Source organism: Parasteatoda tepidariorum, chromosome 9, assembly GCF_982258835.1.
Source record: "Parasteatoda tepidariorum strain Cologne lab strain chromosome 9, Ptep-v5.0, whole genome shotgun sequence".
NCBI classification, from domain to species: domain Eukaryota; kingdom Metazoa; phylum Arthropoda; class Arachnida; order Araneae; family Theridiidae; genus Parasteatoda; species Parasteatoda tepidariorum.
In genome coordinates this window covers 66,208,895-66,225,627 of record NC_141763.1, presented here as the reverse complement: position 1 = coordinate 66,225,627, position 16,733 = coordinate 66,208,895, and the positions used below count along the sequence as shown (strand labels likewise).

Here is a 16,733-nt window from a genome sequence, read left to right as displayed (position 1 = left end):
TTATATCAACTTAGAAGTGCGGAGTTATAAAGCTGTATTATGACTTTGTTTAACAAATTAGCCAAATCAAAGCGAAAGCAAAAGTACACATAAAGAGTTGTAAATTAAACTTTTGTGGTAGTTAGTCTACTCTCGGTCATCATAGCTCTTTTACCATTTCATTTGCATGTCTATTCTCAGTCAACAAAGCTGTTTTACAATGTTATTCTTACGTCTACTTTCAGTTACTAAAGGCCTTTTACCATTTCATTCTTATGTCTACTATTTGTCAACAAAGCTCTTTTATTTAAAATTTTATTCTTACGTCTACTTTCAGTTACCAAAGGTCTTTTACAATTTCATTCTTATGTCTACTATTTGTCAACAAAGCTCTTTTATTTAAAATTTTATTCTTACGTCTACTTTCAGTTACCAAAGGCCTTTTACCATTTCATTCTTATGTCTACTCTCAGTCACCAAAGCTCTTTTACAATTTCATTCTTATGTCTACTATTAGTCAACAAAGCTCCTTTATTTACAATTTTATTCTTACGTCTACTTTCAGTTACCAAAGGTCTTTTACCATTTCATTCTTATGTCTACTCTCAGTCACCAAAGTTCTTTTACAATTTCATTATTATGTCTACTATCTGTCAGCAAAGCTTTTTACCATTTCATTTGCATGTCTACTCTCAGTCAACAAAGCTCTTCTACAATTTCATTTGTATGCCTGTTCTCAGTCAACAAAGCTCTTTCACCATTTAATTTGTATGTCTACTGTCAGCATGCATAGAAAAGAATTATATATTAATCTTATGGCATTGAACAATACTGTTCACTTAAATTTACCGATCACAAAGCCTATCAATTGATAGGCTTTGGAGACGCATGTAAAATGCAAAATAATGTTGAACAAAATGTGAAGTGTAATAGCATTTTTCTTTCTTAAAAAAGAATTGTTATAATTTTTTTCATTATCCTGTATATTGTTATATTCCAGCAAAATTTAATTCGTCCATGCAAAACCCAAATACAACCGCAAAGGGTTAATTTATTAGTAAGGAGGAAGCAAAAACTTTATCGAAGTCTGTAAAATTAGTTAGGAAGGAGAATGAAAAACACAAAACCCAATTTAATTGCCTGATGTAATTTTGATTTCCTTCTAACAATTGCCCTTTATTTCTATCTTTTTTTCCTTCTAGATATCAAGCATTTTTAATGCGTTTAGTTCTGGCTTCTTTAGTAGCATTTAGTTAGATTTCGATAGCGTTTTTTTCAAATATGTATACTTCTTTCCCTTTCTAACAAAGAAAGATACTAAAAATAAAGGGTCATCATTAAAAAAAATACCAAACATTGGAAAAGTGACAAAAAAATTAAATTTGTATCCACAATGATAAATAGTTAGTTGCTTTTTGAAGGGATATCTTGATTTCGCAAAACTGATATGAAACTAGAAACTATTTAATGATTGATTGTTTGACTGTCCAGTTTTAATGTTTAAACAATATGTTTAAATAAACGTAGCACCTGCATATTCAAAATAACCAGTAAATTTTAGAAGATATAATACAATTGTAAACAAATAACTACTATAACCCAATTAAATTCTGTTGTACGGTTGAAATAAGACAAAATCTATAAAACAAAGCAAAGAATATTTATTGGCTTCTACAATACAGAGCCCTCGTAGAATAATAAGTAAATATAGAACCATAATCGGTATTGATTTTAGAAACTCATTTGGCCAAAATCTATATTTCCTCAGAGGTACTTTCGTCAAGTTAAATTCATGCTAGTAATAACATCCTTTCCCCTATTCAAGCACTCTGTACCAGACCAGCCTTGAGGCTGGTCTGGTTTAGAGTGATCAGTACTGAGTGATTAGTACTGATCAGTAGATATTAATCCTAGTTAGACCATTCTGAATCAAACACCGACTTTTCATTCTTCTAGTACTTAAGCTGTTCTGAGCAATGATATCGCCGACACTCTGGCGAAGGAGGGGACAGAAGAAACTTTGATGAGTTCAAATTCACTCACCTTCATGGAACTGGCATCGAAAAAGAAAAAAAGATGACAATGTTTCCTGGCTCGTACCCCCCAAACATCACTAGTACCAGATCACCCGTCCAGGAGGTGCACTCAACATTCGGTGCAACCACAAGGACCAGACGGCGCTTAGCAGGCTTACCAGCGGCCATCTTAAGTCTCTTTCTTTCGAGGGTAGTGTTAAAATCTTTCCAAACTGCCCCAGGTGCCACAACATGCAGACTGTCCTGGACTGTCTTGGGCTGGACAAGAGGGACATTCTAAATAATCCACTTTTGGTGGCCGACTTCCTCCGGGTCATGAATTTCATGGACATTGTTTAGCCCTGCTAATTTTGGGGATAAGGAAGAAGATAAGAAGAAGTGCTTATGCTAGCTTTTCCTGGATGTGGAAGGGGAACCCGCAAAAAAAAAACTTTAAGAAAAAAGAAAGAAAGAAAACAGTACTTATCAGGAAAAGAGCCCAGACTAAACGACAAAGCCCTCTGGTGAGCATCAAGAAAAATTCCATGGTCACACAGGAGGTAGTAGATTGGTCAAAACCTTTAGAAAACCAGTGACCGCTCTCACTCGGTGTTTGAACCCACTATCAAAACTCTTGCACACACACAAAAAAGAAATATATGCATAGGTGTGCAATTACTTATTGGTAGATAATATGCATCTTGTAGCTCTTTCAAATAATTAGATGGAAATCAGATCATTGAACTAGAAATCAGTTACGATGTATTATATCATTGCTTTGTTGGATCTAGATATTACATGAATTGTATAATGCATAAGAACTATTTTAAAGAGTTTTTTATTTTTGTCCGTTTAGATTCTAAGTTTGCGAGTCGATCTTGTTTCGAACGTCTCAACATTTTGGGAACACCGAACGGTAACTGTGGGTTCGACGACAAAAGTGAAATTCAAAAATGTGCTATAGAGTAAGTATACTATTATCTAAACAAATTTAAATATTATGTGTTCTTCATGTCCTTTCTAAATAATGCAGTCAAATAAAAGTTTGAGATAGATCATCAAAGTAACAAGCCAAGAGTTTTGGCAAAAGAGGAAGAAATGAAAGAGGAGAAAGAGAAGAGGAAGATATGAGTGGGGTAAAAGAGGGGATAAACTTTTAAATCATGATATTGAGGACAAATTGTTCAGTTATATAATATATATATAACAAAATAAATTATATAATTTCTGAGCTCAAATCTGCTGCAGTTCATAAGATATTAATGGTATTACGTAATTCTGGAGAGTTTAAAATTTGCTTTAGATATTTACAGATGTCTTGTTAAAAAAAGTGACATGATTGCTAGATTTAAAAAGATTTCGCTTTTTGGCAGCTCTGATTTGGCCACTTTTTTACTTATTTATTACTGTTCTTGTTGCAAACCGTGCACCATCATACGTTAGTGTTAGCATATTGTTCGAACAGCGACATTAAGTTCATTTTACAAATTATCATTTAGGTTTAAATTTAGAAGTTGGTATATTGTTGACAAGGTAAGAAGTGTTTTATAATAATTCTTTTTTTTCTTCAAATGACGATTCTTACGTTTTGAAATGACAGTGTGTCATTAAATGACGATTCTTTTTTTAGACACCAATAATAAATCTGGTAGAAAATACACGTATACAAGAAATACTACTTAGGTCAGTCTTAAAACACAATCCTCACGTTGTGTGAGCCAAATGGTTCCAAAATGCACTGACAGCAGTAACCGGAAGTTAAGGCTGTAAAGAGTTTGCAGTGCCCCTACTGTAGAAGACACTGTCCATAATCCATTATAAGAATTAAAAGTGATATGGAATAAAGATTAATCACTGTTACGAGTAATAAATTTGCAAACCTAAGTTCTTATTTAAATAGTGGGGTGACTCCTCTCTTCTGTTAAGATACAGTCTGACAAGTGTATTGTTTTTCGATATTTTTTGAATCGTAGTACTCTCTGTTGGGGACAGAAATAAGCTGGGGTTTTACTAGTTTTACACTTTTCGTAAATAAAATAGGCGCCTTAAGTTTATACGACACGACTGTCCCACTCTCACTCACTCCGTTACAATGGTTTAAGTCACATTTGACTTTTCCCACGCAAGTACGTTTCATTAGGATAGTTTGTAATGTCTGTTCTATTTATGACGAGCATAGTATAAGATAGTTGCAATAACGAAATTTGGTGCGGGTGGAATTGTATGGTTTAATTTACAAATTGAAGATTGTGATGAAAGCAGGAGAATGAAAATGACAATTGAAGATGAAAAACTGGATAGTAATTATAATAAAAATCTTATTCAGTAATATTTGTAGAGCTCGAAATACAAAATTAAAAGTATATTTTGTCCATAAGATTTTCTAAGTGAAATAATAATAAATTTTGGTCAATCATAAATTTAACTTTTAAATAAGATCAATCATGAAGATAAAGAGTTAAATCATAAAGAATAAAGAGTTAAAAATAGTTCGATCTAGTTGCGACACTGAATTAACGAGTTTTACATTACAATTGAAATAAAAAGTTAGTCGTAAGTAAAAGGATAAGATATTTATATTAGCCTTTTATAAAATGTCATAAAAATTAAATAATTGAATTAATTTAATTAAAATTCGATTAAGAATGATTAAAAAAAATTAATCTTATGAAAAATTAAAGAAATTTTAAAAGCTACAAGATATGTAATGCTTATTATGGCATCGTCAATAGTAATGACTGGTAGGAATATGAAAGTGTTGCTAACCCCATTATCTTCAATAAGTGTAGCTGGATCGACTGTTATTCAAATAACGCATACAAATATATCTATTTTATTTTAAATAGGAATGTCTATTGTGGGGCTTTACAATGCAGCGAAGGTGAAAAGGCTCCAGTATCTAGCGAAACTCTACCAATCAACTTTGTAGTGTATAAAATGAATGCTGATGGAGCAATTCATGAATGCAAGTGAGAAATTTGTATACTAATTTTTCATTTCAAATTTACCTATTGTAAGTCATGACGTCACAATTTTTCAGAATAAAGGATAAAATATTTTTGTCTCTTTTCGTTTGCGTCGCAGCAGCGCTACACGAATAGGCAGTAAGCTACTGTCAGGTATTCCTCCTTATTGATGATTTGGTAACATTACTGACGCATGCACGCACTACACTACCACAACTTATATCGGAGGGCAGATCACCAAGCCTCCGCACCACGCTTCACAACCGTTACTGGCTCAAAAATCATTAGGGACATTACAGTAGAGTGGATTCCAAACTACTAATATACGAAAGAGAAAAGAAAATGCTATTAGATCAATCTTTACTACGGGGAATCGAACGCCGAAGTCCTGGCAGGCGAGGATTATATCCACCATACTCACTAGGCCATGGGAAAAAACTTCCTTATTAACGAATGCTTGGGACTTGTTGTTGCTAAAATATAAATAAATGAATTTTTTAATATTATACTTGGGAGCACAAATTTTTTGTTTCATTAATACAAATTCTATATCTTCGCTACTTCGGGTGTGGTTTTTCAAATCTGAAATTAGTTTTGCTTCTGAAGCTACAAAAATTTATTTAAAATGACATTTTTAGTCATTTTTTTGTCGAAATTTATAACTTTAAAAACTCTAAATATAACAGAGGGTTGAGTTACGGAAAATTTCTAGAGGATGTGGGGAGCATCATCAGGATAAAAATTACATAAGAAACACACTCGGAAATATCGTCATACACTGTGCGCTTCCCTATTATGAAGCACACGAAGAAAGGGTTCATAAAAGGGCAACTTCCCTATTTTGAAGCACACGAAGAAAGGATTCATAATAGGGAAGTTTTCCTATTATGAAGCACTCGTTCAGGAAGTACACGAAGAAAGGGTTCGTAATAGGGCAGCTTCCCTATTTTGAAGCACACGAAGAAAGGGTTCATAATAGGGCAGCTTCCCTATTTTGAAGCACACGAAGAAAGGATTCATAATAGGGAAGTTTCCCTATTATGAAGCACACGTTCAGGAAGCACACGAAGAAAGGGTTCATAATAGGGAAGTTTCCCTATTATGAAGCACTTGTTCAGGAGGCACACGAAGAAAGGGTTCGTAATAGGGAAGTTTACCTATTATGAAGCACTCATTCAGGAAGCACACGAAGTAAGGGTTCATAATAGGGAATGCTTTCTAAGCTGCGTATGACGGTATTTCCGGGTGAGGATTCCTAAGCAATTTTAATTCTGATGATGTATCCTAACTTCCGTAGAAGTTTGTTGCGACATTTAAGTGATCCCCTGTTATATATAACGCCTTTAAACTTGTATATTTCGATCAAAAATATAATAAAGATGCCATTTAAGAAAAGAAGATGTAACTTGTATATAGAGAAACGGATAGTAGATTTGAAATCAGCATTACGAAAGTATCTAAGATCTATTAAATATCTCATGAAAAGCAGGGAGAAAAAAAAATTGTGCCAGAAAGTAATTTGAGTCTATGAATCGCTCTTATTCCTCCAAATAATTGTTCTGAATACTTATAGTCTGTGAAATTTATGTAAAGTAATCTGAATAGCATAAAAATATTTATGGTATCTTGTTAAAAAAAAAACAATATTAAGCTAGATTCTCATATAAAGCAAGTGAGCTCAAAAACGAATGACAGAGCGAATCAGTTTCGATACTAGTTCATAATGAATATTTGATATCTCCAGAAAATTCTTAGGGTGATTATTTTTTTTAATTTGCTTTCATGTCATTAATTCGATTGAAAATAGAGAGGACCTAGATATTTTTTAATGTTTGATGGTAAAATTTCCAACTGTAGCGCATTATCAATAAAAGTTTAGATTTATATTTTAAGCGTAACTTTATCTACGAATAAAAAGACGCAGAACAGTTTCTACCTGTTCTGCCAAAACTTCTTGTTACACACATTTCATGTATTAAGAAGCTGACCGGCCTGCGTAGGGGGCAGGGAACTGTCTTTGCATCAGAAAGGTCCTGGGTTCGAATCCCGGGCAAGGCACGGATGTTTCCTTCTCTCTGTGTGTGTTCTATGTCTTTTGTGTGTGAATGTGTGTGAATGTGACCCACCCTATAAGCGGGTTGTGTGAATGGCGTGGCAGAAGTCGAATTCCTGGCCATAGATGGCGCCACTGAAAAACAGGAACAATCGCACCCCCACTGCCTAAACAGGCATACGACAAATAAAAATGCATTAAGAAATTTTTTTAAAAACAAAACATTGGTATTCACATCAGAGTTATGATTTAAATTATGCTTTATTTCAACGAGTGTTGCACTTTTTAATTTTCAGAGCTTTGACACTCTCATTGTTTGATAAGAAGCATGGGATAATAAAAGAAGGCACAAAATGTGGATATAAAAAAGTAAAAACTTTCATTACAATTTTTGTTTTGTTTTTATATGACTGTCTAATGTATTTAGTTTGTTATAATTTCTAGCTTTGCTTGAATCACACTTGCACAAAAATCAGAGACATTGTACATGGCAAATGCCCTCATGAAGACATACAGAATACATGTTCAAGTCATGGAGTGAGTATAGCTTAAAATAAATAAATAAATTTAATTCTTAGTCATTTCTATTGAAATCTAATCTAAAGTATTAACATGTACTTTTTTAATACACAAAAACGAAAGAAAGAAACATGCACAGTGCAAACAAAAGAACGAATGAAAAAAACAAACCCACCTACATTTAGTAATTTTAGATCTAATGATCTTCACCAACTAAGACCCAATCTTAATGGTTTGAAAAGGTGATCTCAAATATCCTAATTAATTAATGCAGACTACATTTTAAGTTAAGAAATCAGACACGAAAGCGTACCTTCTTAGAATAAACTTTTTTTCTTCGATGAATTTGGATTTCTGACTCTCAAAATATAGGGGTAGCCCCGATCTCAGTATTCCAATAATTTGGTCAAGAGAGCAGTCTAAATTTTGCACCCCTTATTGTTGCGTATTGCGTATTTCTCCAAATCGTTTATCTAAAGATGCAAAACATAATTTTTATTAATTATTTATTATTATTTTATCGAGAATTTTTTAAGCGAAACAAAACGTTTCTGCATACAATTAGGTATATTATTCGTTTATCCAAAGATGAAAAACATAATTTTTAATAATTATTTATTATTATTATTTTATTTGAAAAGTAGGCGAAAACCTTTTGAATTGTGAGGTATATAAATTTTTACATCATTTTAAAGAATACAATTTCATAAGTCAAATTAAAAATTTTTTAATGAAATCGATCAAATAGTTCCCGAGAAATCAAATTTTAAATATATTACTTCCTTAAAATTCGACTTATCAAGAACTATTCGATTGATTTCGTTCAAATTTTGTATTTTGTTTCATGAAATTACATTCTTTAAAATGATGTAAAAATTTATAACTAATATAATATAATATAAAATAAACGAAATATATAATAAAATAAATAATATAATGCAAAATAAATAAAATATATAATAAAATAAATAAAGTATATAATAAAATAAATAATATAATATAAAATAAATAATATAATAATTAAAAATACTAAGAGTTTATAATTTTACGAATTTCATAATTGTGTGCAAAAACTGTTTGATTACCTCTCAAAATTTTCGAGATATCGTGAAATGCGCAAAAAGTACAATTAGCATAACTTTGGACCGCTCTTCTGACTAAACTATTTTTGACCATATTTCCCAGATTGTGACTACCATTATCAGAAATCCAAATCCGTCGGGAAAAAAAGGTATGTTTATTTAGAGAAAGCTGATTTATTGAACAAACTGAAAATGGGGCAAAAGTTCTATGGTTCAGGGATGTATTTGGGTGTAAATTAAGAGTAGAAAAGCTGATTTAACAATCATTATAATAGTACTTGTAATGTGGCTTTAAACTGTTGTGCTAAGTTTATGCTATTTTTGTTTGCATACTATAACTGTCTTATCCTGATGGTTTGTAACAAAGGGCGGTTATTAAATTTTCAGGAATAATCTAATAACTTCTGAAAATACTGTGAAAGCTTTTTTTAATATGAAGTCATCTCTATTTGAATTTATGTTCTTTCGTACAGTGCACAAAATAAAAAATGGTGCTCCCTGAATAACTTTTGATCTAATGACAGGATCTTCACTTTTTACGACTTAATCTAATAAATTTCAATAAATATTCATTACATTTTATAATTTAATTAAACAATAGTCGAAAAAATTTTGAGACCGCTCTCCTGACTAAACTGTTGAGACCATATTTCCCAGAAATCCGAATCCGTCGAAAAAAAAGGTATAGTTATTCAGAGAAAGTACGTTTCTGTGCCTGATTTCGTAATTCAAAATATCGTCTGCACTAGTTGATTACTGCATTTGAGGTCACCTCTTCGAACCAACCATAAGATTGAGTTCTAGAATGTAAAGATCCGATCATTAGATAAAAAGTTATCTAGAGTGGTCCGTTTGTTTTATTGCGCACTGTGTATTTTTAGGTAAAAGTTTCAGAAACCGCATTTAAAGTCCTTGTTCGGAATTTGTTTTAATTCTATTGGTAGTTTCAATCAGAGAAATATGGTTCCAATAGTTTGGTCAGGAGAGTGGTCCAAAATTTTGATCTCTTAATGTTAATTTTACTTTATACTATACTATGCGTATTTCGCGATACATCTCGAGAACTTTTTCAAGAAATTGAAAAACACAAATTATAAAATTCGCTTACTGAAAGGTAATTAATTCTATACAAAATATAACTTTTAGTAAATATTTATTTTTTATTATTTAATTCAATGATAGTCGGAAAAAAATCTGAATTATAAGAAATAAAAAAAAATTTTTTGCACGATTTTAAAAATTATAATTTTACATGAAAAAATACACATTTTGAGAGAAATATTGGCCGAATAGTTCTAGAGGAATCGAATTTTAAGAAGCTTGCTTAAAATTCTATTTCCCTGGAACTATTTGATTGATTTCAATCAAATTTTGTATTTTGCCATGTAAAATTACATTCTTGAAAATGGTGTAAAAATTGTATACCTTACAATTGAAAAATTTTTCGACTACAAAATAAATTTAAAAAAATATATTTACTATAAGTTATTTGGGGGGGGGGTCATAAATCCGAATCCATCAGAGAAAAGGTATGTTTATTTAGAGAAAGAACATTTTTGTCTTATTTCGTAACTTAAAAAATATCGTCTGCACTAATTAATTAATTAGCATATTTGAGGTCACCCCTTCGAACTATTAAACTTGAGTTCTAGAATGTGACGATCCGATCATTAGAAAAAACTATTTAGGGTAGTCCGTTTATTTATTAATTGTTTTTTTCTTTACCCACAGTATTTGAATGTAAAAATTCCAGAAACCACTTCTGAAGTCCTTGTTCGGAATTTTGTCGGTTTTTCTTTTTTCACTTATACATTTTTAAATCTTTCATGGAGAGTGGGATAAGAACTGTTCTATTTACTTTTAATAATAACAAAAATCACTAAAATTATAATAGTTTTTAGCTCTCAAATAACGCAGTTTTTAATGAATCAGTTCTTATTTTGAAAAATGCAAAGATAAAGCCAGCCGTTTCATTCCTGAAATGTTAACCACGACCACAATTCCTTTGGATTTTATTAACTAAATTCTTTTAATAAAATTTCCCGCCTCAAAAAGGGTTAAGTAAAATTTTCGTATTTGGAAACTGTCTAAATAATTATTAGGTGGACCGGAAAATAATGTCGTTTCGGTGCATTTGATATTTGTTATTAAGATTTTCTTTTTAATGAATAATGTATTCACCCTCGTTAGCAATCACCTTTCAATACCGGATCGAAAAAAATTAATGGGTTTTTAAGATTAACGAATCTTTAATGTGCCGAAATGTCATTACTTTCCGGTCCACCTAATAATTCACCAACTCTCCTGACAAATATTTTTACTTTTTATTTAAAAAACTGAAAATTTTGTTAACTGAAATAGGTTTAAAGATTTTGGACCTAACATCAGAATTAAAGAACATTCGATAAGAGGAATTTAAAAGTTGTCCTTCGAAACATATAAAATGTATACATAATTCCGAGAGTTATTAGTTCTGAAAATTAACAGCCATATCTTGTATAATCAAGTTGCCGACTAGCCTGTGTAGGGGTCAGGGAACTATAGCCTTGCATTAGAAAGGTTCTGGATTCGGGCAAGGCATGAATGTTCTTTCCTTCTCTGTACTATCTGTCCTTATTGTGGGAGCAACTTTGGCCCACCTAATATTGTTTCCATGAAAAAGTGGCCAACATATCTGCCTTTCAGATGCCTTTATAACGAAAGGTCATTCTCCAGGTGGGCATTGGAATTTTTTTATTTTATTATCAAGTTTCAAACAGTATGATATTCATTATGAATGTAGCAGACTGTAAAAGGAGAACCTCATTGGTTCAATTGTTTGAGTTTTTAATTTCAGGTTTGCACCAATAAAAACACTTGTGTTTGTGAAGAGGGTTGGAAAGGGGATGATTGTGGCATTGTTGATGAGGAATGGAAACTTGGAAAAGGAAGTGCTGGTTATCATGATTCATCAGAAGATTCCAACATCAGTCCACATTTAGGTAGGTTTATATCAGGGTTCGTAAAGTGCTTGGAAAAATTAATATTTAGAATACCACTTTTCTGCAGAATTCAGCCTTTTTCCGTCTTAATCTATCAAAAACTTAACAATTCTTAAATTATTATGATTCATCAGACGATTCCAACATGATTCATCAGAAAATTCCAACATCAGTCCACATTTAGGTAGGTCTAAAGCAAGGTTCGTATAGTACTTAGCACTTTTCCGCAGAATTCAGCCTTTTTTCGTCTTGTTTTTATCATAAACTTAACAATTCTTAAATTGTAAAAACTTGATGTGTTAAACTAAGGGACCGTCCTCAAATTATACAAACGTGATAGATCTTATCTACATTATCAAATATACAATTTCAATTGTAATTCTTCAGATAGGCTCTTTGAAGAACGAAATCTTTAGAATGGATGTTGAAATAAGCAATGGCATTTTGAAACAACTAACAGAAGAATCTTTTATTTTAAAGTCTGTAACTTATTTATTAGAATATATATATACATTACAGAAGTTACTTCTTATTTTAGTTTTTACTTTAAAGGTAAAAATTCTGTGTTTGAGATTTCGGGACTAGACAACATTTATTTGAAAATATTAAACATATTTATAATTACAAACTTTAAAAAAATTTTTTTTTTAAATTTTGCTAACACTTTTTAACTTTTATAAGGATACACAAACCCTGGTTTAAAGTCATACCTTTTTTCTTTTATTTTTTATTCGCAAAGATATTTTTTAAACATTGACATTCAATAAAATTTCAAGTAATGTAAATTAAATAAAAAATAAATTATTAATTATAGTGGCATTTGTTTAAAATTTTTCTTAGGAAACACCGAGTTGAAACTTAGTCCAAAACTGGCTTTTACTGTCCTGGTCTCCTCTGTGATTGTAGGTTTGACGCTGGTGATAATTGTTCTGTTATTCCTTTTTTACAGGTAAATATTTCTTTTTTTTTCACATGCATATTTTTTCTTACATTTGAATAAAATGTATTTTATTCAAATAATAAAAATAGTTATTTATACAAATATTTATTTAATTTATAATATTTATTATCGTAACTAAATTAAATATTTTACACAATTTATTTAATTTAGAGAAATGAGAAAGAATTTATTGAATGCAAAAACAAAAGACCCTTACTCAATTGTGTTAATGTAAAGAGAAATATATATTTAATACATTATTACATATTCTTTCTTAAAATATTTCATTATGAATAATTTGTCCCGCAGTGGACTGATCGTTAAGACACGGTTCCCAGCAGATCACCGAAATCAAGCAACACTGGCTGAGGTCAGTGTGCGGGTGGGTGACCACTTGGATCAGTCTACGTAGGGACCGAGGGTGTGCGGTATTGGTCCTCGTTAAACTGTTCCACCGTAAAGTGCTCGACTTCGCGTGCAGGTAGTTGGGCTACCAAAGCGGGGGTGCCATCCCCTCTGCGGAAGATCAAAATTGTGATGGCATGTCTTCGGATCATCCTCAGGGATGTTTCCCAGACGGTCGCCAATAGCACATTGTGCAGCTCTAGTGCGACGTAAATGAACAAATCAAATCAATTATAAATAATTTAAAATAAAAGTTATGCCACTCGTAATTGAAATTCAAAATCATAATATTTAATTTCATTTGTATTAAAATGGTTAATTCATAAATCAATGATATAAAGTAAATGAAATAGGGTAAACTGTAATTACTGCCCTTAATATATATTTTTAAAATTCTTGTATAAATAAAATATAAAATATACACATTTGCTGTCGCAAAGGTGTATCATCAGTGAAGTAAGAAACAGAGAAGGCGGGTTTAAAATCATCAACAACAAAAATTATTTGTCAAGTGAGACAAAGATGGCCCTCTTTTTTACTTGCCATCATATTACAGCTCCATTTTAAAATAAAATGAATTCAGAAGCTTTTATTCTCCCCTCCGCTTTCATAATCTCAACAATAATTGGTCTGAGTTTAAAAAGTTTTTTTTCTCTCACTTAAATATTCAACTGCGGCAGCTAATGAGTATACTTTTATTACTTCATTTTTTCAAGAACTTAATAAATATATATTAAGGAAAGTCATTATGGATCATAAATGGAAAAAATAAATTACATTATGTCTAGGGTTTAGGATAGACAAGGGTCAAACGTATAGACTTATTGATGACTTACTTAAATTTAATCAAAAACTTCAATTTGATTAGTACTAGAGCAATAAAATAAATTTAAAAAAAAAAGAGCCTGATTATCTTTAGACATAATGACCAGATTTTCACTTACTAATTTGCAATTTTAATGGTTGAGGATATGTTATTACTGTTAAATATTAAGCTACAAAATAAAGAAAATATGTACATCATAAATGTGAGTCATTTATGTATAAAAAATTGCTAATTTTATACATAAATTTATTATTTATTTGCTAATTAAATTTATTATATTATTTGCTGAACATAAGAATGTTTTAAAATTAAACAAAAAAATTGCGAATGTTCTTTTTTTTTTAATTTTAAAAAAATATTAAAAAAAAAGAAAACAATTATTAATAAGATAATTTTAAATACATTTGCAGCAAATGGTGAAATATCATTTATTAAATGTTATTTCACATTTAAAATAATGATAATGAAATGATTAAATGTATAATTGCATATAAAATCTATGATTAAATTAATTAAATCAGTGAAGGAAAAATTCAAAATTAGTAAGAGTTAAAAATATTTATAAAATCAATTTTAATGTTAAATAAATAATCCAAAGAAGCTAAAGCGGTAAGATATTTTGCACTTTTAAACACTTCATTCATTTCTTCAAATTCACGCCTGGCAAAGTCTCATAAAATCTGCGTGTATTTTTGAGTACTTGAAACAGTTATTTTCAGTATGTGTATTTTTGAAGCGGATGAAGCTCTTAATCAAGTATCAATTTTAATGAATTTAACTTATCTTAGAGTTAAATATTAATTAAAAATTTAAATAAAAAATGCAAATATTATCGACAAAATAGTGTCAATAAATGTGCCATTTTTTAAATACCAAATTAAGTGTAAATGTCTTCACTAAAACTAAATTAATTTGTAGTCACATCAAAAATGGCAATTTTTAAAAAAAATTTATTACAAAATTCTTAGTACAATATTTTTTAAATAAATTTTTAGCACTATAAAATATTAAAATGCCATCAATACGCAAGCAAGTTTAAAATATCATAAAAAAGTGTTTTTTTCTTCTTCTTTTAAATGATAATAAAACAACTAAATGTATAATAGCATAAAAAGATGTAATTCAATAAATTAAATCAGTAAAATGAAGTCGTAATTAATAATTGTTAAAAATATTTACAAATATCACATATTTTTAAGGATTAGGAAAGATAAGAAAAATAAACAGTCCTCTACATTGAGTCATTGTTGTGATAGTCTAAATATTTTTTACAGATTAGTAATTCTTACACAGATAAAACAATATGAATAAGATAAGATGTATGATGTCATCAATTATTCCTACTTGGGAAAATACTTTTGTTTTTTCTAGATAAAAATGTTATTCACTCAAATTTCAGATAAATTTTTGCAAGAAAATAATGAAATCTAATATCAAAGATAAATCAAACAACAATGTAATAAAAAAAATAGTTGCACTTTTTCTATTAAGTTGTAAAGTTATCAATAAACTTTTAATTTCTCATTCTTCTCAAGTAGAAATAAAGAATGGGTTTTGACGTTGCATTATTTAGATTTCTATGTTTTTTTAGAAATCTATCATAAATATTCTACTGTATTAGTTTCAGAAATAAAAAATAAATTCTCAATTTTTCTCATAAATATTTGTGTTGAAGAAAGACTAATACTGTTCTCAACATTTAAAGTGAAACAGTTGAAAATAATTTAAATTTAAACAAGGACGAATTTTTATTTTATTATTATACTGATATAACTTTTTCATTTTGAACTGAGCTTAGAATTTAACCTATATGTTTCTTTTCAACATATTATGCAAAGTCACATGTTATAAAGATTTTTTTCTCTCTAAGACTTAAAGTATAGATCGATAGTGCTTTTTTCATGTTTTTATTTATTTTATAAAGGGTGGAGAACAGCAAACACAAACTAATAATTCTGTGTAAAACTAATAATGTTTAACTCCTTCGCCCTGTAATTTTGAACCCGACCCAGAAGACAAGGGAACTCCTGGATTAAGCATTGGGACAAACTATAATTTGTAAAGGACTTTTTGAGAGAACTAACATATATTTCTGTTACATGGAGTGGAAAACCATGAAAACCTCCCACGGTTAATGCTACGGAAAGGGGATTCTAACATATGATCTGCCTACCAATAAGGATATTTTACATCAGCACTATGGTCGAATACAGCCTAGTGCAAATATTGTATCAACAAGCTGTGGCTGTAATTCGAACCTGCATCATCTCATTGGTAAGCAAACGCTTCATCCCCTGAGCCACCACGCCATGTTTTTTTTTTTTGTCAAAATTCATGTTTTATTCATTATTTTTATAATTATCAAGAAACAAAATTTCACCATAGTGAAATGACTTAAATTACTTTAAGCCTGTGTAAAAGATACAATAAGGTGATTTTATCATTATGAATGGTGACTTTAAATGCATATAATTTTAGATAACAAAACAACGGCAAACAGTTCCAATAATTTCAGTTAAAGTAACTCTTTGTTTTATTTATACTTGCTCCCATTTTTAGTAACTTTCATTAATTTATGTTTTTTAAAAAGTAAAAAACTGACTGTTACAGAGGAAGCATAATGAGTAACATTTGTAACAGCTAATTTATGACTTTTTCTTATCTGTTAGTGTCATGGTGTAAAATAGATGTTAAATTATCGGTGCATAATTAAATAAACTTAACTTTCCTTTCTAATCAATCTAAATGCGTATTAGTTCATAAAAATGCATTTTATTTTTAGAAATCCAGAGCCTCCAAAGAAGGTTAAAAAGTCAGAGCGTGGAAAAAGAGGCCATTAAACATGCCAAACAACAAAATGGCTAAATTCACAAAAATGTCATATTTTTTTATATCACTTTATATATTTATAGAAAATAAAGTTTTACATAAAATAATTTTTTACTTACTTTGAACATTGTGTACATT

The 16,733-nt window shown here is 30.1% G+C and overlaps 1 protein-coding gene across 1 annotated transcript in view; it reads left to right on the top strand.

Annotated features, from left to right (window-relative positions):
• LOC107447116 (zinc metalloproteinase-disintegrin-like VLAIP-B) overlaps nucleotides 1-16,713 on the top strand; it is a 94,150-nt gene extending 77,437 nt beyond the window's left edge. The window contains exons 20-26 of the mRNA XM_087152042.1: nucleotides 2,851-2,959; nucleotides 4,841-4,963; nucleotides 7,310-7,382; nucleotides 7,458-7,550; nucleotides 11,451-11,595; nucleotides 12,436-12,544; nucleotides 16,549-16,713. Of these exons, the coding sequence (XP_087008168.1) occupies nucleotides 2,851-2,959; nucleotides 4,841-4,963; nucleotides 7,310-7,382; nucleotides 7,458-7,550; nucleotides 11,451-11,595; nucleotides 12,436-12,544; nucleotides 16,549-16,606 (710 nt within the window). The 3' untranslated portion in view covers nucleotides 16,607-16,713. The remainder of the gene's footprint in view (nucleotides 1-2,850; nucleotides 2,960-4,840; nucleotides 4,964-7,309; nucleotides 7,383-7,457; nucleotides 7,551-11,450; nucleotides 11,596-12,435; nucleotides 12,545-16,548) is intronic.
• The last annotated feature ends 20 nt before the right edge of the window (nucleotides 16,714-16,733 follow it).